The sequence below is a fragment of the Eucyclogobius newberryi genome, unplaced genomic scaffold (genome assembly GCF_026437365.1).
Source record: "Eucyclogobius newberryi isolate DKJ021-1_F unplaced genomic scaffold, fEucNew1.0.hap1 SCAF_10, whole genome shotgun sequence".
Taxonomy (NCBI): Eukaryota; Metazoa; Chordata; class Actinopteri; order Gobiiformes; family Gobiidae; genus Eucyclogobius; species Eucyclogobius newberryi.
In genome coordinates, this window is record NW_027315724.1 from 24,549,417 (window position 1) to 24,575,396 (window position 25,980).

The 25,980-nt window shown below is 41.5% G+C and overlaps 1 protein-coding gene across 6 annotated transcripts in view; it reads right to left on the minus strand.

Annotated features, from left to right (window-relative positions):
• Positions 1-25,980, minus strand: part of LOC140379189 (1-phosphatidylinositol 4,5-bisphosphate phosphodiesterase eta-1-like) — a 48,435-nt gene that overhangs the window by 7,106 nt on the left and 15,349 nt on the right. For all 6 annotated transcript variants that reach the window (XM_072464168.1, XM_072464167.1, XM_072464170.1 and 3 more), the window contains 15 exons: positions 24,079-24,225; positions 21,584-21,827; positions 21,350-21,479; positions 18,933-19,103; positions 18,435-18,528; positions 17,470-17,673; positions 17,275-17,395; positions 14,958-15,129; positions 13,151-13,258; positions 11,518-11,673; positions 10,027-10,089; positions 8,402-8,496; positions 740-837; positions 489-668; positions 263-370 (listed from right to left, as the gene is read on the minus strand). In XM_072464168.1, the coding sequence (XP_072320269.1) occupies positions 263-370; positions 489-668; positions 740-837; positions 8,402-8,496; positions 10,027-10,089; positions 11,518-11,673; positions 13,151-13,258; positions 14,958-15,129; positions 17,275-17,395; positions 17,470-17,673; positions 18,435-18,528; positions 18,933-19,103; positions 21,350-21,479; positions 21,584-21,827; positions 24,079-24,225 (2,091 nt within the window). The remainder of the gene's footprint in view (positions 1-262; positions 371-488; positions 669-739; positions 838-8,401; positions 8,497-10,026; positions 10,090-11,517; positions 11,674-13,150; positions 13,259-14,957; positions 15,130-17,274; positions 17,396-17,469; positions 17,674-18,434; positions 18,529-18,932; positions 19,104-21,349; positions 21,480-21,583; positions 21,828-24,078; positions 24,226-25,980) is intronic.

Genomic DNA, 25,980 nt, shown 5'->3' on the forward strand with positions numbered 1-25,980 from the left:
AGAAGAAGAAGAAGAAGAAGAAGAAGAAGAAGAAGAAGAAGAAGAAGAAGAAGAAGAAGAAGAAGAAGAAGAAGAAGAAGAAGAAGAAGAAGAAGAAGAAGAAGAAGAAGAAGAAGAAGAAGAAGAAGAAGAAGAAGAAGAAGAAGAAGAAGAAGAAGAAGAAGAAGAAGAAGAAAGGCAAACAAGTGTTTAGTGTGTTCCAGAAGAAAGTGATGTTCAATTCAGAGAGGATACTACGTTAAATATTGTGTAATACATGTACCTTTGCACATAGGTGGGGGCTTCAGAACATAACCACTGCCTCCATTGACCATAAATTTGGCTTGATTGAGTTGCATCATTCTGCCCTCTGTCTGGTAGTTCAAGGCCACTGTGGGGGAGAATTCATAAAATATATTTGAACAATAAAAGAGTGATACTATACAAACTAATAAAGGATATGACTGTGTTTAATGAAAGGTGTATGGCTGTAAAAGAGGATGTGTTACCCAGCTGACAGCCGACATTCCAGTAGAACTGAGGGTTGAAGTTCGAAGAGTCGATCCGATAGGCCGATGGGTAAATCCGGGACAGCTGCCTCTGGTTAAAGGCCAGAAACTGTTCTGCTTTATGGTTTACTAAAGACTGAGCTCTCGTCTCACTGAATGAGAGCACATCACCTGGCGTACCTGTAGTGAAACATTTCTAGGATTATATACAAAATTACCATTGACATGCTGCGTTTAAAAAGAAGTCAGACCTTCATTTAGACACTCTTGAGACGCTACAGAGTTGGTAAACACGACAAGGTTTGAGAGATCTCGGCTGAGTTTCATGGTCTTCCTCTTTCTTCCATACCTAAGTCCCGGAGGAAATGAGAGAGACATCATGTTACTATGGAAAGAAAATGGATGTACATACATATCTTTTAAGTACTTAGAGTAGCAGCAGGTGACAAGGGACACTGTCCATCAACAAGACAGCTTGAAAAACCACAGGAAAGAGCATCAAAGCAAAAAGATTACCAGGCGCCAATGTGCATGCAGAGTGGAACTAAACATGCATCCTACAAATACAGAGCGTTATCAAGAGTCAGTCACAGGGACAATGAGATGTTAGATGCCTCGGAACAAATGCTCCAGCCATGCATATTGTATCTGAGTGAATATGGTATCAGGGACCGGAGAGAACAGAGTTTCTGCAAAATGCTCACTCATTTACATATCATGGTGATGTGTTATTTAGCATAATGATCTGTTGTCTACACAACATGAGTTTGAGAGGATAGACTCAATGAAGGCCGTGTAAAACTCCACCATCATCTCCATTGGCAGCTTGGCTTTCCTCAGCTGCTGCAGGAAGTACATCATCTGCTGGGCCTTCTTGATGAAGGTGATGGTGGTGCAGAGGAAGCGGAAGGTTGTTACAGCTGCACCAGGACACTAGCCAGTCCTCCTCCCTCCTGTAGACAGACTCATTCCTGGCCGAGATGAGCCCAATGAGGGTGGTGTCGTCTGCAAACTTTCAGTTGTAATCTGTAATCAGTTTTACAGAGTCGTGGCTGGAGGTGCAGCAGTTTGTGTACAGAGAGAAGAGCAGGGGAGAAAGTACACAGCCCTGAGGAGATCCTGTGCTGATAGTCCGCGTGTCTGAGACATTCTTCCCCAGCCCTGCACTGCCTCCGATCCATCAGGAAGTCAGTGATCCACCTGCTGGTGGAGTCAGGCACGTTGAGCTGGGAGAGCTTGTCCTGGAGCAGAGCGGGGAGGATCGTGTTGAATGCAGAGCTGAAGTCCACAAACAGGATCCTGGCATAGGCTCCCGGGGAGTCCAGATGCTGCAAGATGAAGTTCAGTGCCAGGTTGATGGCAACGTCCACAGACCTGTTGGCTCTGTAGGCGAACTGCAGGGGGTCCAGCAGGGGGAGGTGAAGGACTTGAGGTGGGGGAGGACCAGGCGCTCAAATGACTTTATGATGATGATTTTTCGGAATTTGACCGATAGTCTTAGTCGTGTTAAGTGACCATCTAGGGATGAGCCCCAGGTGCAGAGCAGCAGTTCAAGACGCTCCTCTGTCGCTGAACTCTCGCCCGTTCTGTTACATGTGAAGTGTTCAGATTCAAGACAGATAGAGACTGTGTGTGTCCCTCGTGTCCCTCGTACAAATAATGCCAAAAAGTCACATCTCAGAAAAAATATTTCAGGCATCAGACCAAATAACTTAAGGAAAATAACAATCACAAATGACACAAATACACAAATGAATAAACACGTAAAATGTGGACTGCTAAACATTAGAGCAATTTCCTCCAAATCGCTCTTAGTTAATGAATTAATTAGTGACTATAACATAGATCTTCTAGCTCTAACTGAAACGTGGCTTCAACAAGACGACTACGTCAGACTAAATGAGTTCACCCCACCCACCCATGTTAACTTTCAGACTGCCAGGAGCACAGGCCGAGGTGGTTATGTGGCAGTGATCTCACACTCAAGCCTACTCATGAGCCCTAAAACTAACAATGCATTTCACTCATTTGAAAGCTTATGCTGTCGATCACATGTCCAAATATGAAAAACCAAAAAGGAGTTTTGTTCATAGTTATCTACCGACCCCCTGGTCCCTACTCAGAGTTTTTAACAGAGTTTTCTGACTTTATATCAAACTTAGTGTTAGCCTGGGATAAAATAGTTATAGTTGGAGACTTTAATATCCACGTGAACATGAGTGATGACGCTCTCAGTAATGCCTTCAGCGCCTTGTTGGACAGCATTGGTTTCACTCAGAATGTAAATAAACCGACTCACACTCACAAGAACACTCTGGATCTTGTCCTAACGTATGGAACAGAGATTAGTGACCTCATTGTCCTCCCTCAAAACCCTATATTGTCAGATCATTTCCTAATTACCTTTCAGTTTATTCTTAAAGATCATCCAGTCCCACAAAATAAAGTTATAATGAAAAGGACAATATCTGAAAAATCTATCTCAAAATTTAAAGAAATAATAGAGCCAATATTCAGTGACATGTCATGTGATCCTGCTGAGAACAGCTTTAGTCCCAGTTTAAGTGATCAATGTGTCGACTTGACCATGAATTCTCTGAAGTCTGCTCTTGACGTTGTAGCGCCGTTAAAACAGAAGGTCATTAGGCCAAAGCGCGCCTCCCCATGGTACAACCAAGAACTGCGTTCACATAAACAAAGAGTTAGAAAGTTAGAGGGATTATTTCGTCGCTCTCACACAGAAGAATCCCTAAAAGCATGGAAAAGTTGCCTACTGTCCTATAAGCAGGCTCTGCGTAAGGCCCAAACCAGATATTATTCAAATCTAATAGAAGTCAACAAAAGTAACACTAAATTCCTTTTCAGCACTGTAGCTAGGCTAACAAACTGTCACAGTGCAGTAGAGCCCTCAATCCCAGCTTCTCTCAGCTCTGATGATTTCCTCCTATTTTTTAACAATAAAATAAAAACAATCAGAGATAAATTAGATGAAATTACCCCCGCTATTAGCCCTGAACTAGCCCAAGCTGTAAATCTAACGTCCCATATAAATCCACCTGTAAACTTAGAAAGGTTCACAGCTGTTGATCAAGCAGAGATAACTTCAGCCATTATGTCCTCTAAAAGCTCAACTTGTGTCCTAGACCCCATTCCAAGCAGACTCCTCAAAGACATTCTTCCCCTAATTATAGACCCTATTCTTAATATAATAAATACTTCACTCGAAAGTGGCTATGTTCCACAGTCCTTCAAACATGCAGTCATTAAACCTCTTCTGAAAAAGCCTAATCTAGATCCCGACCTGTTGGTAAACTACAGACCTATTTCAAATCTTCCCTTCGTCTCTAAAATCCTTGAAAAAGTTGTAGTAAAACAGCTTTGTCGCCACCTGCAGGACAATAACTTATTTGAAGTTTTCCAGTCAGGGTTCAGAGCCCACCACAGCACTGAAACTGCACTAGTTAAAGTCACAAATGATTTGTTATTAGCCGCTGACGATGGACTGGTCTCAATCCTGGTTCTGTTGGACCTCAGCGCAGCGTTTGACACCATTGACCACAACATTCTACTGCAGAGGTTAGAATGTGATGTAGGTGTTGGAGGAACAGCCCTCAGCTGGTTTAAATCCTATCTATCTGATAGGTTCCAATTTGTTAATGTAAACCAGAGCTCCTCACCAAGCTCTAAAGTAATTTACGGTGTGCCACAGGGTTCGGTACTCGGTCCAATTCTGTTTACTCTTTATATGCTGCCATTAGGCAACATTATCAGAAAGCATGACATTAACTTCCACTGCTATGCAGATGACACTCAGCTGTATTTATCAATGAAACCTGATCAGAGCGATCAAGTAGACAGACTTAGTGCTTGTGTGAAGGAGATAAAAACCTGGATGACACTAAACTACCTGCTTCTTAACCCTGAAAAAACCGAGGTCATTGTGCTTGGCCCTAAGCATCTACGAGACTCTCTATCTGAGCAGATAGCCACACTGGACAATGTCAGTGTAGCCTCCAGTTCTACTGTAAGAAACCTTGGAGTCTTATTTGACCAGGAGCTCTCATTTAAAGCTCATATAAATCAAGCTTGTAAAACAGCCTATTTCCATTTGCGCAACATAGCCAAAATCAGAAGAATTCTGCCTAAAAGTGATGCCGAAAAACTTATCCATGCATTTGTAACGACTAGATTAGACTACTGTAACTCCCTGCTTGCAGCGTGTCCTAAAAGCTCCATAAAAAGCCTTCAACTGGTTCAAAATGCAGCAGCAAGATTACTAACAGGAACAAAAAGAAGAGAGCACATTACGCCGGTGCTGAAGTCTCTTCACTGGCTCCCCGTCGAGTCTAGAATCAAATTCAAAATTCTACTCTTGACCTACAAAGCCATAAATGACATGGCCCCATTCTACCTCAAAGATGCTATAGAACCATATCATCCAAACAGAGCTCTTCGCTCTCAGAATGCCGGCCTTCTGGTGGTGCCAAGAGTCTCTAAAAGTACTGTAGGAGGTAGAGCGTTTAGCTACCAAGCTCCTGTGTTATGGAATCAGCTCCCGACCCATGTTAAATATGCTGACACAGTCTCTTCATTTAAGTCCAGGCTTAAAACGTTCCTCTTCGAAATCGCTTATGGTCAGAGTAGTTAGGAACAGAAACATAAACCCACAGCTTTAGCTACGCTGCCCTAGGAGTAACTATGCTGGGGGAAGTATGACAGCTTGAGCACTATCCTCTTCTTCTTCTGACTACTTATGCTATCAAACAATATTTATTTTTTGATTCCACTTGCAAACTGTTCACCGCCTTCTTTTCTTTCTCTCACTCCTGAGGACCTGTGGACCCAGATGCCCCTCCCCTGGTGAAGTGGTCCCTGCCCTGTGTGGACGGTCCCTCATCTGCCTGAGGAGTGGGTCCAGCTCGCCCCCGACGGTCCCTCATCTGCCTGAAGAGTGGGTCCAGCTCGCCTCCGACGGTCCCTCATCTGCCTGAAGAGTGGGTCCAGTTCGCCTCAGTCGGTCCCTCATCTGCCTGAAGAGTGGGTCCAGTTCGCCTCAGACGGTCCCTCATCTGCTTGAAGAGTGGGTCCAGCTCCAGTCTTCCTCGTGTCCGTCTGTCCGTCTGTGAGAGTCGGATCTCTCCTTCACTGGAACTCCTCCAGGTTTCTACGCTTTTTTCCCAAAGAGGTTTTTTTTGTAGTTTTTCCTGGCCGAAAAGGAGAGTCTAAGGACAGAGGACCCTGGGACATCGTCCCTCGCCACCACAGACATTGTCTGACTCCATCGCCACCACAGACATTGTTGATTCATTTCTCCCTGTTGCCCTCAGAGCCAACTGTTGTTGTGATTTTGGGCCTTACAAAAATAAATTGATTTGATTTGATTTGATTTTAGCAGAATTACGGACTATTTTGTTTGTGAAAAACTTGCACATAGCAAAGTTTTGGGTATTTGAGGATGGGGAGGAAGTCTGTGCTTTTCTCTGACTGGATTAAACAACAGTTTGATTTTTCAGCTTTTCTCTGTTGTTGCAACGCTTCAACCATCCATCCATCCATCCATCTTCTGCCGCTTTATCCGGGGCTGAGTCGCGGGGGCAGCAGTCTGAGCAGGGACTCCCAGACTTCCTTCTCCCCAGACACTTCCTCTAACTCCTCCGGGGGGATCCCGAGGCGTTCCCAGGCCAGCCTAGAGACATAGTCTCTCCAGCGTGTCCTGGGTCTTCCCGGGGCCTCTTCCCGGTGGGACAGGCCTGAAACACCTCCCGAGGGAGGCGCCCAGGAGGCATCCGGAACAGATGCCCGAGCCACCTCAGCTGGCTCCTCTCGACGTGGAGGAGCAGCGGCTCTACTCCGAGCTCCCACCGTGTGGCCGAGCTCCTCACCTAATCTCTAAGGGAGCGCCCAGCCACCCGGCGGAGGAAACTCATTTCGACCGCTTGTATCCGCGATCTTGTTATTTCGGTCACTACCCAAAGCTCATGACCATAGGTGAGGGTAGGAACGTAGACCGACCGGTAAATAGAGAGCTTTGCCTTTCGGCTCAGCTCCCTCTTCACCACAACGGTCCGTTGCAGCGACTGCATCACTGCAGCCGCTGCACCGATCCGCCTGTCGATCTCACGCTCCATCCTTCCCTCACTCGTGAACAAGACCCAGAGATACTTGAACTCCTCCACTTGGGGCAAGGACACCCCACCCACCTGGTGAGGGCAAGCCACCTTTTTCCGGTCAAGAACCATGGCCTCGGATTTGGAGGTGCTGATTCTCATCCCAGCTGCTTCACACTCGGCCGCAAACTGTCCCAGTGCATGTTGCAGGTCCGGGTTTGATGGAGCCATCAGGACAACATCATCTGCAAACAGCAGAGATGAGATCCTGTGGTCCCCAAACCGGACACCCTCCGACCCCTGACTGCGCCTAGAAATTCTGTCCATAAAAATTATGAACAGAACCAGTGACAAAGGGCAGCCCTGGCGGAGTCCAACATGCACTGGGAACAGGTCTGACTTACTGCCGGCAATGCAAACACAGCTCCTGCTCCGGTCATACAGGGACCGGACAGCCCTGAGCAAAGGGCCCCGGACCCCATACTCCCGGAGCACCCCCCAAAGGACACCCCGAGGGACACGGTCGAAAGCCTTCTCCAGATCCACAAAGCATATGTGGACTGGTTGGGCAAACTCCCATGAACCCTCGAGCACCCGATGGAGGGTATAGAGCTGGTCCAGTGTTCCACGACCGGGACGAAAACCACTCTGCTCCTCCTGAATCCGAGGTTCGACTATCGGTCGGATTCTCCTCTCCAGTACCTTGGAATAGACCTTACCCGGGAGGCTGAGGAGTGACTGAGTTGACTGAGGTTGTTTGCAAACTCCTCGATGGCAGGGCTCCGGGGGTGGATGAGATCCGCCCTGAGTACCTAAAGTATCTGGATGTTGTAGGACTGTCTTGGTTGACACGTCTCTGCAACATCGCGTGGCGTTCGGGGACCGTGCCTCTGGACTGGCAGACCGGGGTGGTGGTCCCTCTGTTCAAGAAGGGGGACCGGAGGGTGTGTTCCAACTACAGAGGGATCACACTCCTCAGCCTCCCGGGTAACGCTTCAACCAATCAGATTCAAATACCATATTCGTCTAAATTCAACTCAATTCAGAGTGATGGACATATCAGTCTGAAGTGAGTCAGTTAGAATAACCACTATATTAAATGCATTCAAGGCTGAACCATGCAATGTTCCAGAAAAAAATGTCCATATTGTAAATGGGTAAGATATTTGATTCCACATTATTTTTTGTTCTACTAAAAAAGCTGAAACATAGGATTAAAATGAATCTGTGCCCCTTCGATATTGGGCAGTATAACACATCATAATATAACATTTATTCCCTCATACCCCCAGGAGTGTTCCATTGTAGAAGAAGATTCAGTTGTTGTCTGGACACAAGGAAACAAGACGTTTTGTCTTTCATCCAAAAGTCTTTCTTACTTTTCCAAAAAAGTGTCCAATCTTTTTCTGCAATGCAACAAGATTTGTTACAAAATAGATTTGAATGTAGGGAATTCATCATTCTGTAACTTAATACATTCTTTATTTAGAAGAAACCTTGTTCATGGCGTAAAAAAAAAAAATCCATTTGAAGTTGTAGTTCAGTTGTTTGACAATTTTGAATAATTGATTCTAAAAAGCAGCAATTACAGAATAGGCTAAATCCTCCAGTCTTGGTGATCCTGAACAAGCATAGTTTAAGATCTGGACATGTGTCCTCTGGCGCTACATTGCAGGTGCCCACTGCTCCTGACATGTTGTCACAGCATGTCAAATGCAAAGGACAGATTTCCCCACAGGGATCAATAAAGTATTCTTTAACATTCAATGTCAAAACGACAGTTTTGCTGAAAGGGTCAAAGGTCACCTGTTGAATTGCCCTCCGGCGTCCCTCCCAGACGGCTCCTGACACTCGTCCTCTTTGTCCACACTTTGGCAGGTCAGTCTGGATTTGGAATGCCTCTGGACGGAGTACACACATTCAAATTAACCCAAACAGAGTTGTATTACAGGCTCCTGGTGATTTCTATTTTGGAAAGTTTCATTAGATATTCAAAGTAGGAGATGTGCAATAAATGTATTATTAATGGCAAGGCAAGAAAAAATATATAATTTAGTGCAAAGCGTTTTCAGTATGGCAGAAGCTGCCCACACAGAACCTTTCAATGGTGTGCACTGCTGCTGATGGAACCTCTTAGGGGGTGTGTGTGTTTAAATGTGGTGTTTTGAACAAAAGCTGTGTCGTAGTAGATTGGTGGAAAAGGAGATGTAAGAGGAGTATGCGGGTTGCAATAATTACATGGTTTGGGCTACTTGCGAGCAGATCACATGCACCCCTGCATACTCACATTTACAAGAGGTAGTATGACTTGCAGAGAGGAGAAATTAAAATTAAGAAAGAACGGAGACTGAACTGAACAATACAACAGCATGGTTAAATATAAATATGAATTAAGTTTGTAAAAAATGCCCATTGTAAAATGAAAAAGCCAAAACAGGATTTTTCTTTTTTTCCATCTAGATGACTAAACCAGAGCAGCTCTTGCAGCAGCTCTTGAGGAGTATTCCTTCTCTGCTAAAATGTCGCTCAATGGAGGAAAACTAAGACAATTTGAAGACCTTATTGTTGGTTCTAATTTAATATAGCTGTATATTTGAGAGGGAAATCTTGATTGAATACACTAGGAGGAAGTAAGCTGGCTGAGAGACAGCAAATGTTTAATAGATTTGAAGATGGTGTCCCTCCGAGGCCTACATTAATATCTGCAGCCCTCAGAGGGACAGATCCATGCATCAGAGGGGCTTGATACAGACCTCACACGTTCACATCTGCATATGTTAGTGTGAGATAGGCCCGGTGCTTCTGCTTCTGCTGTACTGATCAGGCAGGTGCCACAGTGAGATAAGGAAGGCTGTTTTAATTATGATCCTACCACAAACTGTTACTGTTTCTATTGTTTTGATTATGGTGGCAATGGCACCTTCTGTGAAGCATTTTTAAAATTAGAAATGTCCATAATAACGACAAAACAAAATAAAAAAATACAAAATATAACAATAGCTAATAAAGGATTTAGGTGGCTATCATTCTCACATTTAATCAATGGGGGAAAACAGAAACAATATTCTGAATTTCAAATCAATAAAAATGCATCATGTTTCAATATAAGCCAATGTTTACCAGCAAAATATTATTCATGTGTTTGTATTATATTATTACCTTATATTATGATGTTTGTTTGTTTGTTTGTTTGTCTGCTTAATGTTGTCCTAGCTTTTTAAAAGCTTTTTATTTTGTTTTTATAGTTATCCTTGTGTGGTTTTTAATGATTGTTGTCCGTCTAGAATCAAAGCTGGAATGAATGTGAAATAGTTTGTCACAGAGGTGCTGAATAAAAAGAAAAATAAAGATATATTACTATTTCTAAAAATCCTAATAGAAATGTTACAATTGTCAACACAAATTTCACAACATACATATTCCTGACGCACCTTTTGTTTAAGCGTAGTGATGAGAGACCTGCTCTGAGATTTCTTCAAAACGCCCTTTGATCCCTGGAGACAGATAGAAGCAATTTGTTTTTGTCGGTCTAAGAATGGATTTGTGTAAATAAAAAGACAGTTATCAAGAGTCAGTCACAGAGACAATGAGATGTTAGGTGCCTTGAAACAAATGCTTCAGCCATGCATATTGTATATGATTGAATATGGTATCAGGGACAGAGAGAACATGGAAGTATTTATAAACATAGAGTTTCTGCAAAATGCTTATTTACATATCATGGTGATGTGTTATTTAGCATCTGTTATTCATCATTTGCTTCACAAACACTTTAGAATCCATATGATCGGGCTCGCGCTGTTAGGTTTAAACTTGTGTGATGGACCAATCACAGCGCAGGATTGTAGTTTGGACTGAAATCAAAAGGACGAACTTAAACAAACGTTGCAACGATTCTAGTTAAAGTTTCAGGTGTTTAGAAGTGTCCATGAGTCCAACAGCAGAGAGAACAAAACTGTTCTTATGGCGGGAGGTTCTGGTCCGGACAGACTGTAGCCTCTTGCCTGAGGGGAGTGGCTCAAATAGTCCATGTCCAGGGTGAGAAGGGTCGGCTGTGATTCGACCTGCACGTCCCAGAGTCTTGGAGACGTACAGGTCCTGCAGAGATGGACGTCTGCAGCCGATCGCCTACTCAGCAGAGCGCACCATAGTCTCTGTTTGTCCCTGACTGTGGCTCCAGCGTACCACACGGTGATGGAGGAGGTGAGGACGGACTAAATGATGGCCGTGTAGAACTGCACCATCATCTGCACTGGTAGCTTGGGTTTCCTCAGCTGACGCAGGAAGCACATCCTCTGCAGGGCTTTCTTGATGAAGAAGCTGATGGTGGGCTCCCACTTGAGGTCCTGTGTGATGGTGGTGCAGAGGAAGCGGAAGGAGTCCACGGTGGTGATGGGGGAGTCTGTCAGGGTGAGGGGGGGCTGGGGGCTGTGACTTTCTTGAAAGATCCACGATCATCTCCACTGTCTTCTGTGCGTTGAGCTCCAGGTTGTTACTGCTGCATCAGGACACCAGCCGGTCCACTTAAATCTCATAGAAACTCAATGAAGAAACACAAGTGCTACGTTTGTGGCTGGAAGAGCTTTATCTTTGTGCAGCCAATAAAAATAGAAACATCAACGGGTGCGAGAGAAACAGAAATACTATAGGAAGATGTGTGCAAGGAGAATTGGCTCAGACAGAATGAGGTAAATGGACCCAACAAAAAGGCAAGAGACAAAAAACAGAAAAGGAAACCCCAATGCTCGAAAATGGCTGTCAGGAAGACACTAAAATTAGAACAAGCACCAAGTGGGCCAGTCAAATATTAAGTATGGTTTCTCGTCTTGGATTTCGCATCATGCATTTTGACGTTTCAAAATGTTCAATTAGATGACACCCATTTGACTTATGTTGCGCTGCAGTGAAAGCCTGTAATGTACCTGTCGCAGATTCTTCTGCAGACCCTGGTGTGTGGCTCTCAGTAAAGCTCTGATGCTGAAGCTGTCCGAGTCTTCCTTATCTCCGATCTTGGACTCTTTGAGCAGAGAGTCCAGCTTCTTCCTGATGTGGGACTCTACCTGGTGATGACCATTGCCCTGTCAGAAAAAAAACCCATAATGAATAGGCAGCTAGAAGTAATGAAGTCATTAAAACAAAATGGAAAGACCATTCACAGTTTGTCCTAAGGGTCTAAAATGCAGTAAAAATAGTTCTACGAGTTTAACAAACTTAAGCAATTATATTAAGTGTTCCTAATGGAACTGGGGCAGATGGTTTCTGTATAACGTGAATTACACTATCATAAGAGAATGCACTAAAATGTCAGGTGATATTCTGCCTCTTTTTATCACAACGGTTTTTCACTTCATTAAACCTATTTCACGATATAAAAAAGCTCCAAAGCTAAATCTGCAGCCAACATTATTGACCGAACTGTATTCATGTCTGTTCATAGCTCATCTAGTTTTAGGAATGCAGCTTCAAACACCCCTCTGTCAAATTTTATATCATGCAAAGTTACATATTTTACTATTACTCCATAAAACCACCCATACCCACGTATCTCTGCTGGATCAGTCATCACAGTGCTACCACCGACGCTGTGTTACGCCATCCGTCCATGTCTACTGCTGTGAGAGCGTATGCACACAGGGCTGAAGCTGTGACTGATTCAACAGACTGCAACAACCTCAGAGGAACCCTGCCATTCAGCCGTTTAAATGGCACTGATTAGACCAAACAGCATCTGCAGTCTCACGCCCTCAACAGAATATCCAAGAATGAAACAAATGCACTGTGCACCATCTGGGAACAAACCGCTGTGTTCTCTCCAACTGAATCCCTCTGGCAACGGCGTTATCAGAGGCTTGTGAAGATTCAAATGTGGTAAATTTTCTCATCGTGACTATGATTTCTAATGTGATGTATTCTTTGCATTGTTCTGGAGCCAAGAACAACAACAGGAATTTATAAGGTTTCATTAGCTTTTCCCCAGTATTAGGTCCATTGGAAATCACTTTAACCACATTTATTTGCTGGGATCATCTGGTATAAAAATGGTGAAATCATTCTACTCTCTCCCCTGGTGCATAAGAGACAGTTTTCCCAGGTATTTGCAATACAATGTACAAAATATGGAACCTAACTGTTAATATTTGTGTTGAGTTTCATTCTTAACTATTCATATTTTTTAATAGAAATGACATATTAATAATAAAACACAGCAGCAAGTGAGAACACTAAAAGTAAGCATATTGGTCCCACACCAGGATAAATTGAGAAAATGACAGTACATAAGGAAAGAGGGACTTGCTTAAATGTAAACCAAAATCATGCTTGGAATAGATTTAGCAAGAATGGGCTGTGTTTATGCTGCATTGCTCCACACGACCCATCTGTGAGCATAATTTATACTTATTCTAAAGGTCCATGCTTGGGAAAGGAGGCTTTTTTCCTTCTCTGTCAGAATCATTGTTTGTGAATCATTTCCAGAGAAACTACACCTCGAGATACACGTCAGGTTTGAGATTTATGTTCAACAACAGTCTGTGGTGCTTTGCCGCTTTCTCTCACATTTATGCTCTTCAGCTTGAAGTCGTCCTCAATTTCATCTGCGCTGTCGTCGTCGGACACTTCCCCCTCCTCAACGTCTGCAGACAAATACGCAGGCAGCCTCTTCCCCTGGTAAGAAAGAGCAAGGACAATCAGCTTTAATGTTGTGTCTTTACACCGCAAAGGATTCAAGGGGAACAGTTTAGGAAGCAACATAAAATTGCAGACATATGCATGAGGAAATCATCCCTCACTTTCCTCCCTGGTGCTTTTTATTGCATTAATGAGCACTTACACACACAAACAGACATCTCGGGGACTCCTTCACTAAGCTACTGTGTGGGTGGGTGGAAGTACAGATATTCTTTGCCAGTCCCTCCAAAAAAAACACCAACATTTGGCACTGCCACAGTCAGCCCGGTCTTATCCTCTGTCTGTCAGCAAGCGCCACGAAGCTTTATGCGCTTTTCTTTATTGTCTTGTGACTCTTTGGTCTGTGACGCCGCTGGGGAATGGAGAGAGGTGAAAAGATGAGGGCAGGGAGAGGGAAGTTAGGAGAAAGGGGGGTTTATCGAACATCAATATTGCTCTTTTACTTTTACAGACACCAAGCCAGGAACGATTTCTTCTGATACAAAACATTTGATTGTGCTCTTGGACATACTGACAGTCTGCAGTGTCCATCTCTCCTTACTTGGCTTGATAGATGAACAGATTGTCTGGTGAGTCTGGACATAGGTCTTTAGTGTATTGAGTTGACACAGTAAATTCATGATGTCATAGATCCTCCATAACTCAATTCTGACCATTTGGAGGTTTATGACTCAAGAACTCAAATTAAATTTATCTGTTTTTTCCTGAACACAATTACAGTAACTTTGGGCCTGGATGTCCAGTCCGCCAGGATCACACAGAGATAAAGCAAACAGACCAAAGTATCTTAAAATATAGAAAGGCAACAAAATAACACATATGCGGTAAACATTTTATAATAAGGGGACATGAATTCCTGCAGTATCATGCTTAACTACTGATGTATTCATGCATGAATGCTTAGACTGCTGCCCCAGCGACCCGGCATGAATTCATGATGTATTAATGCATTTGTTGCTAAGATTTATCAGGAATTTCCCTGATTCCATGTGGTTTCATAGATGACGTCATTCATGAATTAAACCACTAACTACTCCAATGAACTATCTGATGAAAATGATCAAAGATTGAGAATGACTCTTGGATGGGAGTCCAGATGAATACAACTGAATATTTTTCTACAATGGAAGACTCCTGGACAAAAGAGAGATTACACCATCCGTTATAAGCTTTATAACCGTAAATCCATCACTTAAAATATAGGGCCTGGCAGTTACTTGTAGTTTAAGATGTCACCACTAGAGACACAATGTTATATTCAATTGCATAATATAGACAGATCTTTAATGAGATTGCATGTTATAATTTTGAAAGTTATTAGGCATAGTCAGCAATAGCATTGTGGGCTAGAATTGCATTTTTACTTACATGTCATGTGTCCACCTTTCACCTATATAATTTTGATGGACCAGTACGCCTCCCTCATTCCTCTCTCTTATCTTCTCTGTTTATGGAAAATAATTAGCTGCCTGCTGCACTCTCAGTGCAGCAACGCTTGTAATGTAAAAATAAGTACAAAGATAATGAGCACTTCTTTTCTCTCTTCTGACAAACAGAAGTGGTAGGCGTGTGTGCAAAATGGCTTATTTAAGAGTGTTGGACCATCAAATAAAAATTCATGGGTGGACTTAAAACAAAAGCCAGCATCCATCTGTCGCACAGGCTCACGACTTACTTTTATGAGTATCTTTCCCAGAAGACTTTGAGGACTGGGTAAGGTTCTGGAGTCGCCCGTCAACGCATGTCCAATGTCCAATTTATCTCCAAAGATTTCTCGCAGGTACTGGGCAATTTTCTTCTGTTGTTGGATATTACAGTGGTTCTCAATGGACAGGATTACTGGAAACCTTAAATTAGAGAAAAATAATGCTTAATATTAACAACCGTAAGGTACACATAAATTCAAAAAAATTAATTATTATTATTTTTATTTATTTATTTATTTTTTAAAGTGGCCCAATCACACTGTCTATATTTTTAGCCAGAGTTCTTTAAAAAGGTGCTTTAGTTTTTATTCAATGATGGAAAATACATTTTCATCCACACTGCATATAATGCAGTCGACCTAAGATACAAGCGGAACCACTAGGAGGCTGTGCTTATGCACTTAATTCTTTATATTTGAAGAACCAAAGACCTACGACACATGAGTACCTTTTAAAATACTTACAGTAATAATAATAATAATACCCGTTTACATTGCATTACATTCCACATTATATTCATTTTAGATAGACAAAATACTACAGGGCGCAGCAGTCTAAATATCACTTTTAACATTTTTATTGAGTAGAGCATGGTGAATTATTATGGTACGACTTGTACTAGTGTATGTTTAGGTCAAGTGTGTAACCACAATTGTGTGAGAGAGCTCGTGTTCAGAAACAGCAAAATGACTTGTGGCCTCAGTGAAACGCAGCTCAAATGTCAGGTTTGTCAGACTGGCAGCTCTGCCTCGGGGGACGCAACCTCTGAGCCGCGCACACACAAACTCTCAGTGGAAAGTCTTTTTTGCTTTTGCTATGTCCAAAATCAGAGAGTAGCAGGTACCAGGGGAGAGCAGTGATCCCTGTGATGTGAAACTGGTGATCTGTCTATTCAATACCATCCTCAGGTTATTAATCACATTAACAGGTGTTGGTGCTGATAAAATATGAAGCAGCAGGAGTTATTTCAAACGGCTCATCAAATGCTGCTGGAAATACACAGGTATCTCTTACTTAGAACTAACAAAACTGTACATTATTAAATTAAAAATACTGCCATTTTATTAGAGCATTTACATAATGCAATGTCAATCCTAACTTATTTCATATAACCATAATTGAATTTAATAATGTTTCTGGTTATTTATTTTCCATCTCCAAAATCCAAAATCAAGTATTTTTGAATGGCATACTACTTAAGGCCTAGATACAATTCCAAGTTTATTTTCGGTATATATATATCTGGTACATTTAAGCGTTACCACTTAAGGATTTGTTACAGAGAATGGTTTCTTCCATAAGTATAATGTGTGATGAATGTTTAAGCCACTGCCATAAGATAGATGCTAAATTAAGCTAATGTGGCAGCAGAATAGTTTGTTTGGGTATTGTTGGCCTCAGCAGAGACAAACGGGGGCTCCTCAGGGAAACACAGGAAGCAGATGGGACACTAATTACTGCCAGGATTCACAGTGTTAAAACATGGGACTCACTTATTCATGGGAGAGAAAAAAAAGGTTACAACTATAGGCCAGTGTACAGACATATTTTAAAATTATTTACAATTCTGAATCCCTGCCTAAACCACTGCCCCTTCCTTGGACCACTTCATTTAGACCAGACGTGTTCAAACTTCTTTCACCGAGGGCCACAGCTGGAGCAGAGGGCTTCAGACAATATGACAATATGACAAAAATTGGTCTGAGGGCCGTATTTGGCACCCGAGCTATACACCCCTGATTTAGACAAACCAGCAACACCTCACATGAGGAGCAGTTTTGGCCCTGACCCAGTTACTTGGCCATCACAATTTTGCTCTCACAAACTCACTGAAGTTCATACATTTACAGTACATGTTGAAAAGTCTTGGGCAGTGGGCATAATGTTATTAACAAATTGTAAGAGCTAAACTGCGCTGGGATTGGGGCAAGGGAGGGCCTTTCTGTGCAGAGTTTGCATGTTTCTCCACACGTATGTAAAGCTTCCCTCCTTTTCCCGATCAGCCCAAAAATGCACAGAAGGTCAAATCTTCCAGCTAAGATCCTAACCAAGCCTTGTAAAAAATCTGGAGATGGTTCCCCAGGTACTGGACTGCTCCTGACAGGTTGCTCCAGCGGCAATAAAGGATGAGTCAATCTCAGAGAATGAATTTCCCTCAGGAAGGATTAATAAAGCATACCTTTACCTTAACTCAGAACAATAATAGTTACTCATAATAACTAACAAGATGTCTGTTTAAGATCTGGTTTCAAGCCATGTAAATCATTAGAAAAATGCTTCACTTACTGGTTGTTCACAAAGGCGTGCTTATTGATGGTTTCAATGACAGACTTGAAGGGGATCTTTGACGTCAGAGTGTAGCCATGTTGGACCATTGGTTCTCCTTCAGGACCATCCCAACAGTCCACTGTACAAAACATAAGTCAATAAACATCTCCTCAACTACAAAAACAACATTGATATAATTGAACAAGTAGGTACCTTCTACACAGCGACAACCAGACTGTAGGACCCACGCATACATGTCTGTCTTTGAATGAGACAGGAGCTGGTCCCCTGTCAGGTACGTGTTGTGGGAGGAGGCGATGAAATAGTTACAGAGAGGCTGCTCCATATCCTGGTTCACCTCATTATGTAAAGGATTGAAGATATCACATGCTGGACTGCGCATGAAACTTGTGAATCCTGAAAAATACAACAAAGTTTTTGAGCAACATGCAGTATTCACAATACCCACAATACCCGGGCTGTGCTGCTTTGAAGCCACCGCTGCTGTGTTTGGAAGCCACTGTGCATTTGGGAAAATCAAGTTTTGAGATGGAACAGCATGAGCAAGTGGTTGAGAAGACTGAAGCATTTTATGATTAGAAAGAGCCAAGGAAGCACAAAAGGGAAATAAATTATTGTGAAATTGTGACATAATTATATGGAAAATCTAGGGTCAGAATAGATGTAAAACAAAATCATAAGATGTTCCCTGATATTCTTTTGTATGAGGTTGTCAGATCGTAGCATGTGGGGGCATGACTCTAGCAAAGGGGACCCAGACAGCCCAGCGTTAGTTTCACCCTTCATCTCAGCTCCATGTAAGTGTCTCCTCCATAACACCCTGTCACATGTGCCACTACACATTGCTTACACTGTGAATACATTCAATGCACTCTTTGTCTCCTGGGAGATGTTACACATCAGGGGGACTTTCCTGGTTAAATAAAGGTCAATAAATAAATAATAAGATTTCTGTGTGATGAACTAAAATAAATGAATTTCTATTCACTTTAATGAACTAATATGTACTTGCAATTGACAGAAAAAGTATCAAGGATACAAATACCACTATTAATTTTGAAAGGTAAAAAGGTATATAAATTCACAATGTAATGATTTGATCTAAACACGTTCATGTTAACTTAAATCAACTTAAATCAAACACTTTAATAGTTTACCTTCAATTCCCAAGATTCCTCTTTGTTTGTTCTCAATAGAATCCTCGAACTTCTCAATGATTTCTGCTGCATACTCTGGCGTCACATTTGTCATCTGCAAACACATAAGCGTGTTTTATTGATATTAATTATGCCCAATAAATTACCGGTAACACAGTTTAGACGCAATCTGGTTATGTTCAAATAATTGTGTCCATATAAGATAAATCATCATAAATCCCATACCAGGTAAGAAACTGAGGTGGGAAAACTTGGGTAGAAAATAAATTGCTGTAGAGGACAAGACAAGGGCCGCTTCGATACAGTTATTTTAGGCTTGAGAGATTATCTAAATGGAACAGGCCAGACAGAGAGTGTGACACACGACCAATACATTGGGGACGAAGTGGTTGGCCCTCCGAATGACTCGTGATTAAGGTGTCGCGGCTGTCTGACTTGACTAATAAAAAGATTCCAACTAAGGCGTGATGCTTGTGACAGTGGTTCTTCTAGCCTAACCTTCTGCTCGTTGTGGAGGAAAGTGGCCAGCTCTTCTGTATTCAGGTGGTCCTTCCTCTCACTGTAGGCCATCATGAGCAGGAATAAGTCTCGCCTCATTGACATCATTTTGTAGAAGACGGAGAACTCCTCGTACGTCAAAGTGCCCTGCTGGTCGTCAGTGTCCGCTTCCTGTGACAATCACACAATGAAATGAATGACTATATTGGTGACTGAATGTGTGCTAAAACAACAGCTTAGTGTGATCTAAGTATTATATGTGGTGCAGAGACAATAAAGTGTATAAAAGGTTTCTTAATATTCAGGTTGGAAGGTTGCACTGGGATATAAAGCAATTTGACAAACAGGAAGTCAGCACTTTTTGGCACTACAAAGATATTATGATTAGACATCTTGAGAGTTATAATGTGCAATATGAGCCAGAGTTATTATTCATTCAGAAATGTTAAACTGCTTCTTTCCATTAAGGAGGGAAACCTACACCAGCGACCTGCCGCTGCCTTATCAGTGGTGAGGGAGCGGCAGCCAGCTAACAATACGATTTCCAATAGGACGTCCATTACAGGGCTGTTAGGGTAAACAAAGTGGATTAGTTTCAGGTGAAACTGTAAATAGGATAGGCTATTATCAGGAGATTATGCCCAGTGAACAGGGCTTACTCAGAGTTGGATATCTAAATACATGAGTTTGCAGACCAAATATGTTGGTTGAAATTGACTTTTGGAAGAAAGTCGAATTGTCTTGTTTTTCTAAAGCAGTGTCCAGATGACTACAACAGAAGCTTTTCTCTACAATGGCAAACTCCTGCACAAATGAGGGATTAGACCAACTTGTTTCATAGGAGCTACAGCATTCACATGGCCACAATATCCATACATTTTACACTTTATACATACAGTTTCTAAATGTCCAGACAAATTTTAACTGTTGGCTTGTCATATGGCGCCAAAAAACATCCGGTGTAACCTAAGCCTACAACCAGGGCTGCTCAATTATGGAAAAAATATATATTTTGAAATGATTATTATGAATATTAAAATCATAACTTAAATCACAATTAGCCCCTCCAACCACCAACACACACACACACACGCACGCACGCACACGCGCACACACACACACACACACGCGCGCGCGCACACACACACGCACGCACACGCGCACACACACACGCGCGCGCACACACACACACGCGCGCGCACACACACACACACACATACACACACGCACGCACACATACACACACACACACACACACACATAATCTCAATTACTTGATTATACTTTTTTGAACACAATTAGAGCAATAATCAAATGTGTTATTGAAAATGAATTAATTGCACAACTCGCGGTCCCGTGATGTAAAGTGCTTTGAGTTCCTTGAAAGTCTAAAAAAACTTTATTAAATGTGACTATTTATTTATTTATTTACTAATAGAATATTGCTTTGAAGCTATGCCTTAATTTGTACTTGATTCTCCATGTAACATCATCCTTCATTTTGCATCCTCATTGACAGTCATATTATGAGATATATAGTATGAGAACATCTGCTGCCAGGTCAGTGCACCTAAATGACATGCAGATGTGTGCACAGGCACGGGGAGCAGATGGCCACATGTGCCAACTGACACCTTTTCCTTCCATCTTTAGCTTTAGAAACAAATTTAACAAAACAACACAAATTATGCTGCTGCATTATTTCTATCTGTTCTCCCTACTTATCCCTTACCTTCACCTTGCCCACATATGTATATACAGGATGCTCAGTCTAGTCTCGTCCCCTTTCTTCTTTAGGATCCAGAATCTCATATTACCAGAATTTCACTGGGGTCTATTTGTATCCACACTAAATCTAACAATACCAGCCAATGCCTCTATCACACTCCAGTAATGAGTTGGCTGTGGGCTCTACAAACCACACAAACCACACACACAAGTCCACAAACAGAGGGCAGGATGAATCACTATATTTGGAATTTACCAAGTTCCCAGTTCAGCAAAGCCAACCCCTGCTCAATGTCCAATTATTAAACTTAGACCAAAAAAGCTTCCTCTGCAATGTAATCTTATACCAAGTAATACTTTTCATGCAGGTAAAATAACACAATTCATTTGTGTGTCATGAGATTGCACAGTCCCGTATTTCAAATAAATCTGTAGAATACAATCTGGTTGAAGATGTAAAATATAAGCTATATTATGTAATATTGCTTATGGGAGATTGTATATGGTAGAAAAGCCCAAGGGAAAGTCAATATCACCTTGTTAATAACCATCGTAATGAAGGCTGCCTATTTATAAACACAATAGCAATAAGAAGGGGGGGAACAAATAAGTAATATGATATTGCATAAACCATTCCTATAGATAGATGTAAATGTTTTCTTTTCCCAGCTGGTAACTGTTAGACTTACCTGGAACATCTGCTTGACTTTCCTCCGGGGCAGATTGACGTTGAGCTTGTGGAGAAGTTGGTAAACTTCATCAATGTTCAAAAAGCCATCGCCATTTTTATCCGCCTCCTCAAACGTCTGCTTCATCCACGTTGCAAATCATTAAGGTAAAAAAACGTTTCCTAATGTCATTTGTGTTTACTCCTGTTTTTGATTATATAGAGCATAAAAACGTCGTGTTTTTTAAAAGGATATTGGTCGTGTGTTCGCTGGCGCCTGGCGAGAGAGTCTTCGTCACTGATCCCGGCCATCAGGTAGCGCAGGCCGGTGACCCAGGTCCGAGCCTCCTCTGAGTTGGATGTGACCAGATCCAGGGACTCCATGTGGTTTCCATGATAGATGGTGAAGCAGCAGGAAGGGTCCAGACTGCCCTCCGCCTGACGGTGAAAAATGTCCGACTGAACTCCCTCCGTCACTTTGTACAGTGAATCAATGGTGACTATAAAACGGAGAAAACAAAAATACAGCTCACAGAAAAATCATGAAAGTCAATCATAAAAGGGTTAAATGCTTAGAGGCATTCTTCTGGCAGCAGGGGAAAAGGCCATCACGAGGAAATGGATGACACAAACTGATTTAACAATTCACTCAATAGACGTGGTAACCGACATTAGAAAAATGGGGGAAAATGACATTTGGACTTGATTTGAAAATGGACCTTTTCGACAGACTTTGGTATTACTTGTGGGGTTTTTATTTTGCCTTTTCTTTTTGTTGTTCTGTCTCTCTGTGTGGTGCTCTATGTTTTAACTTACTAAAAAAATTGAACATAAATCAATAACAAAAACAGGGCAAGACCAGACAGAATAAAATAATAAAAAAAGACGAGGTATCCAAGGAAAAGAAAATTAAGGCGCACCAGGTCCGTCTATAGTTGATTATTATTATTATATACATGTTTTCCCTCAATTTTCCGTATAGATCAGTTATGGTGTCTGTACAGTCCTTAATCGTCGGCGCAATTTGTGTCATCCATTTTTTTGTGATGGCTTTTTCACTTGCCAGAAGTCCAATTCCAAAGAATCCACTTATTGTGTCCATGACAAGGGTTTTGAGGCCCAGATACATGGTGGTGTCAAAGATAGTCTGCAATGGCTTGAGTTGTTTATTTTATATGATTGATTTCTATTCAAGCATGCTCCTGGACAGTTCAATGTGATGATATTGCAATGCTGTTCTATACAGTTCAGGATATGTTTGCGGTCTAATCTACAGGCTTATTAAAGTACACATTCTGACATAATAACTGCAGTCTTTGTGATATAATATTCATGAAACTGTATTAAACTGTGATTAGTGGTGCAGCCCAATGTCAACCTTCTAAAACCCATTTATCTTAATTCCTATGTCAGTGCCTAAACATGCCAAAGCTTTTCCACTGTACAGTATCTGTGACTGAAAGGATGCCTCAAGCAATAAACTTCTGTTATAAATAGGCTTTCCGTTTTAGTAGAGTTCTCCCTCATGGTCTAATAGGATTGGAGCATAATGTTAGCTACAGCTTCAGGTAAATAACATTCTGTTCTACATTTCTACAAAGGACCATCCCCGCGTTCCACTTTACTTCCAGTTGTTTACCATTGGCTCTTACACATTTCACATGTTGTTTTCTAACCACCTGCCTAAATATGTCACCTTTTGTAATAAACTGTAGCGAACACGATTAAATGCTATTTTAATTTTTGCACTTTTTACACAATGCTGTTGCAGATATACTCATTTTAAAAAACATAGTTATTAGCATATTTTCACCAGTTCATATTATTTACTTTGTTCTAAAGGCTTCTGCACTGGGAATTAGCAGAAGTATCAATAAGAGGACTGAAATTGATTGGGGCATCTTTTATTTCAAGTTGTCTACATCATATATCTCACCAAACTGTTATTCAAATCCCAATAATCTACATTTACCTCCCTTAAATATCAGTATTCCCTACTCCCTTATCATAATCTCACTCTTTAGCCAACAAACAAAACTAGCAATGGGCAGCTGTTGTGCTTTTCTCTCAATAATATCAAATGAGAGTATCAAAGAGGCTTACAGAATGCTGACCTCCCCACACATGCACATTCAGGGTTCAACAGTTCTACTTGACAATGGTGGGCTGATGCATAAAACCACTCGATTTAAAGGTGACAGCGTGGGGGTCAACAGTATAAAAATATAATCTCACATGAGCACAAGGCTAAACCATTCTGAGAGATGTTTTCCATTTTCTGCACAAATGAGATTTTCCCAAAAAGGTCTGACATTTCTGCATTAGAGGAGAATAAATGCTGTAATCTTATTATATGCGCCGCGGTTTGTTGCTCAAGACATAACAGCATAGCGATAGAGCTACAGAAAACAAAGCAATATGAATGTAATCATAGTTTTGTGTTTGTAATGAGAAGTATGAGAATGGGCAAAGCTACAAATAACATAACATTTGCATCGAAGCTTACTTTATTTAAATTCAGGAACTATTGTTGACATCCGTTAGCTACAATGCAATAAAAGAGTTAGTTTAGCTAAAGTGAAGAGTGCGAGGTGTCAACTTACTGGAGTCTAATAAACATTGTCTTGCAGTTGGTAATGTGAAGTAGTAGAGCAAACTAGTACTTTGTACACAACAAAGCAGGGCATGTGTCATGTGTGCTTCTACATATGCAGAGATATGGAAATGCGGAGGAATGCATGGTGTACTCACTCTTTGCCTTCTCGCTCTTGCGTGAGGGCTTCCAGCGGATGCACGAGCGGTGGTCGTCCAGGTAGAAGAGCCTCACCAGCCCCTTGGACCCAGCCTTCAGCTTCACCATCTGTGTCCCAGATTGCATCACACTCATGCATCGCTCCACTGCAGAGACAAACAGGGATCAGAGGGTCACTATATGAAGACAAAGGTAACAGGTGCCGCACTCTGAGACGACTCAGGAAGCAGTGGGAACAGGAATAGTGTGGTGCAATTAGCTATCGCCACAGCTGAGGAGACTGTGGGTCCAAGTTCTGACAGAGATACCACTGTGAGCTGACACAGGACGGGTCTGTACTGATCTATTACTGAGAGACAGTCCCAACCGGAACAGGACAATCTCTTCTTTGCTGTTTTCTTCCAAGTCAAATGCTGTAACTTACACTGTAATAAACTAAGTCTCCATCCACTGAGGAAATCTGTTGTTCTGCTGTTGTTTTTGTCTCCTTTGATGATATTGGCTCTGGTAAACATTGAACTTGCAGAGCCAAAACTGGATTCATTTTGAAACCACTTCTCTACTCTCTATTGTTTTAGCTTGGAGTCAACCTGCCTAAAACTAATTTAGGGACCGGGCAAAAAGTACCCATTACAAATGCTTCCAGCAAGGTTGGTCAAATACTTAACATATTTTGCATAGTTGTGGTAGATTTGTGTTGTTGTTTTATTGCTTAGCACTCACTAAAACCACTCAAACTTAACAGCTGGTGCACACTTAGATAACAGTAAAGAGCCAGGAGGATCACTACTTCATTAGCAGCGCGAGTCAATTCTCATACAACTAATGCAGAAAGTTTGGTTCAGAGCATTAACACAGAAATAAACCAAAATATCTTATATAATCACATTAGAGCCTGTGGACAGGAAGAGGGGATTATTTCCTCCAAAAGAGTAGTGTTCATGAGAACATTATGCATTGGTGTTTTGCCCATCAGCACATTCACAGAACCCTACTGTGACGTCCAGAAATGCAATTATTAACACTAATAACCATCTGTTCTTTGTGAAAACCAAATGAAATTGCAAATATGAAATGCAATATCATGCTGAAGGCCTAATAGTTGCCTTTTTAACACATATATAATAGTAATGATCACAGGAAAAACTGATTCACATCTTCAAATCAATCACTTGATGATGGCCATGCGATCCAGTGACACAACAAGATTCTGTGACAATGGGTACAAATTGTTGGAGGAAAATTGCCTCATCCTAATAGCATAATTGTGACTCATTGTTTGTTTTATATGGGGTTTAATGGCCAATTCAGATAGAAGCATTTTATATACAACATGCTGTTCTAATAATTTTGGCTAAACTGTTAAACTGTTGTGTTGAAGTGTTGACTGGAAACACATGGCGAGTCATCACACTAAAATGCAAGCACTGTTCTGAGTCTCTATGATCCAATCATCTCTGACTACAAATGGAATTATTTGAAGGGCACACTATTTTCTAGGTGTTTGACTCAAATCATTCCAATTTGATTTCTTATACAATATTGGCCCAGCTATTTGAACATACTCTCATCTGTGAGCATCCACTGCACTGTTCATTTATGCGTGAAGACTTCAAATGTGTCCTTAATGGGAATCTCTCACAGAACCAGGCAGCGTTTGGAGAATTACAAGGCAATAACATATAAAAAGAACAACAGTGAATCCCTTTAAATCTCTTTTGCGGCCATTCTGAGATAAGAAAATAAACAGCAGAAGTGTTCAATCAATGTTAACAAACAGAATAAGAATAACTAGCATCAAAATTAGTATTGGATAATTAAGGACAAACACAAGTATAATATCATAATAATTTACATAATGAGTTAGCTGATAGCCGTTTTTATTAAGAAATACATTTTTT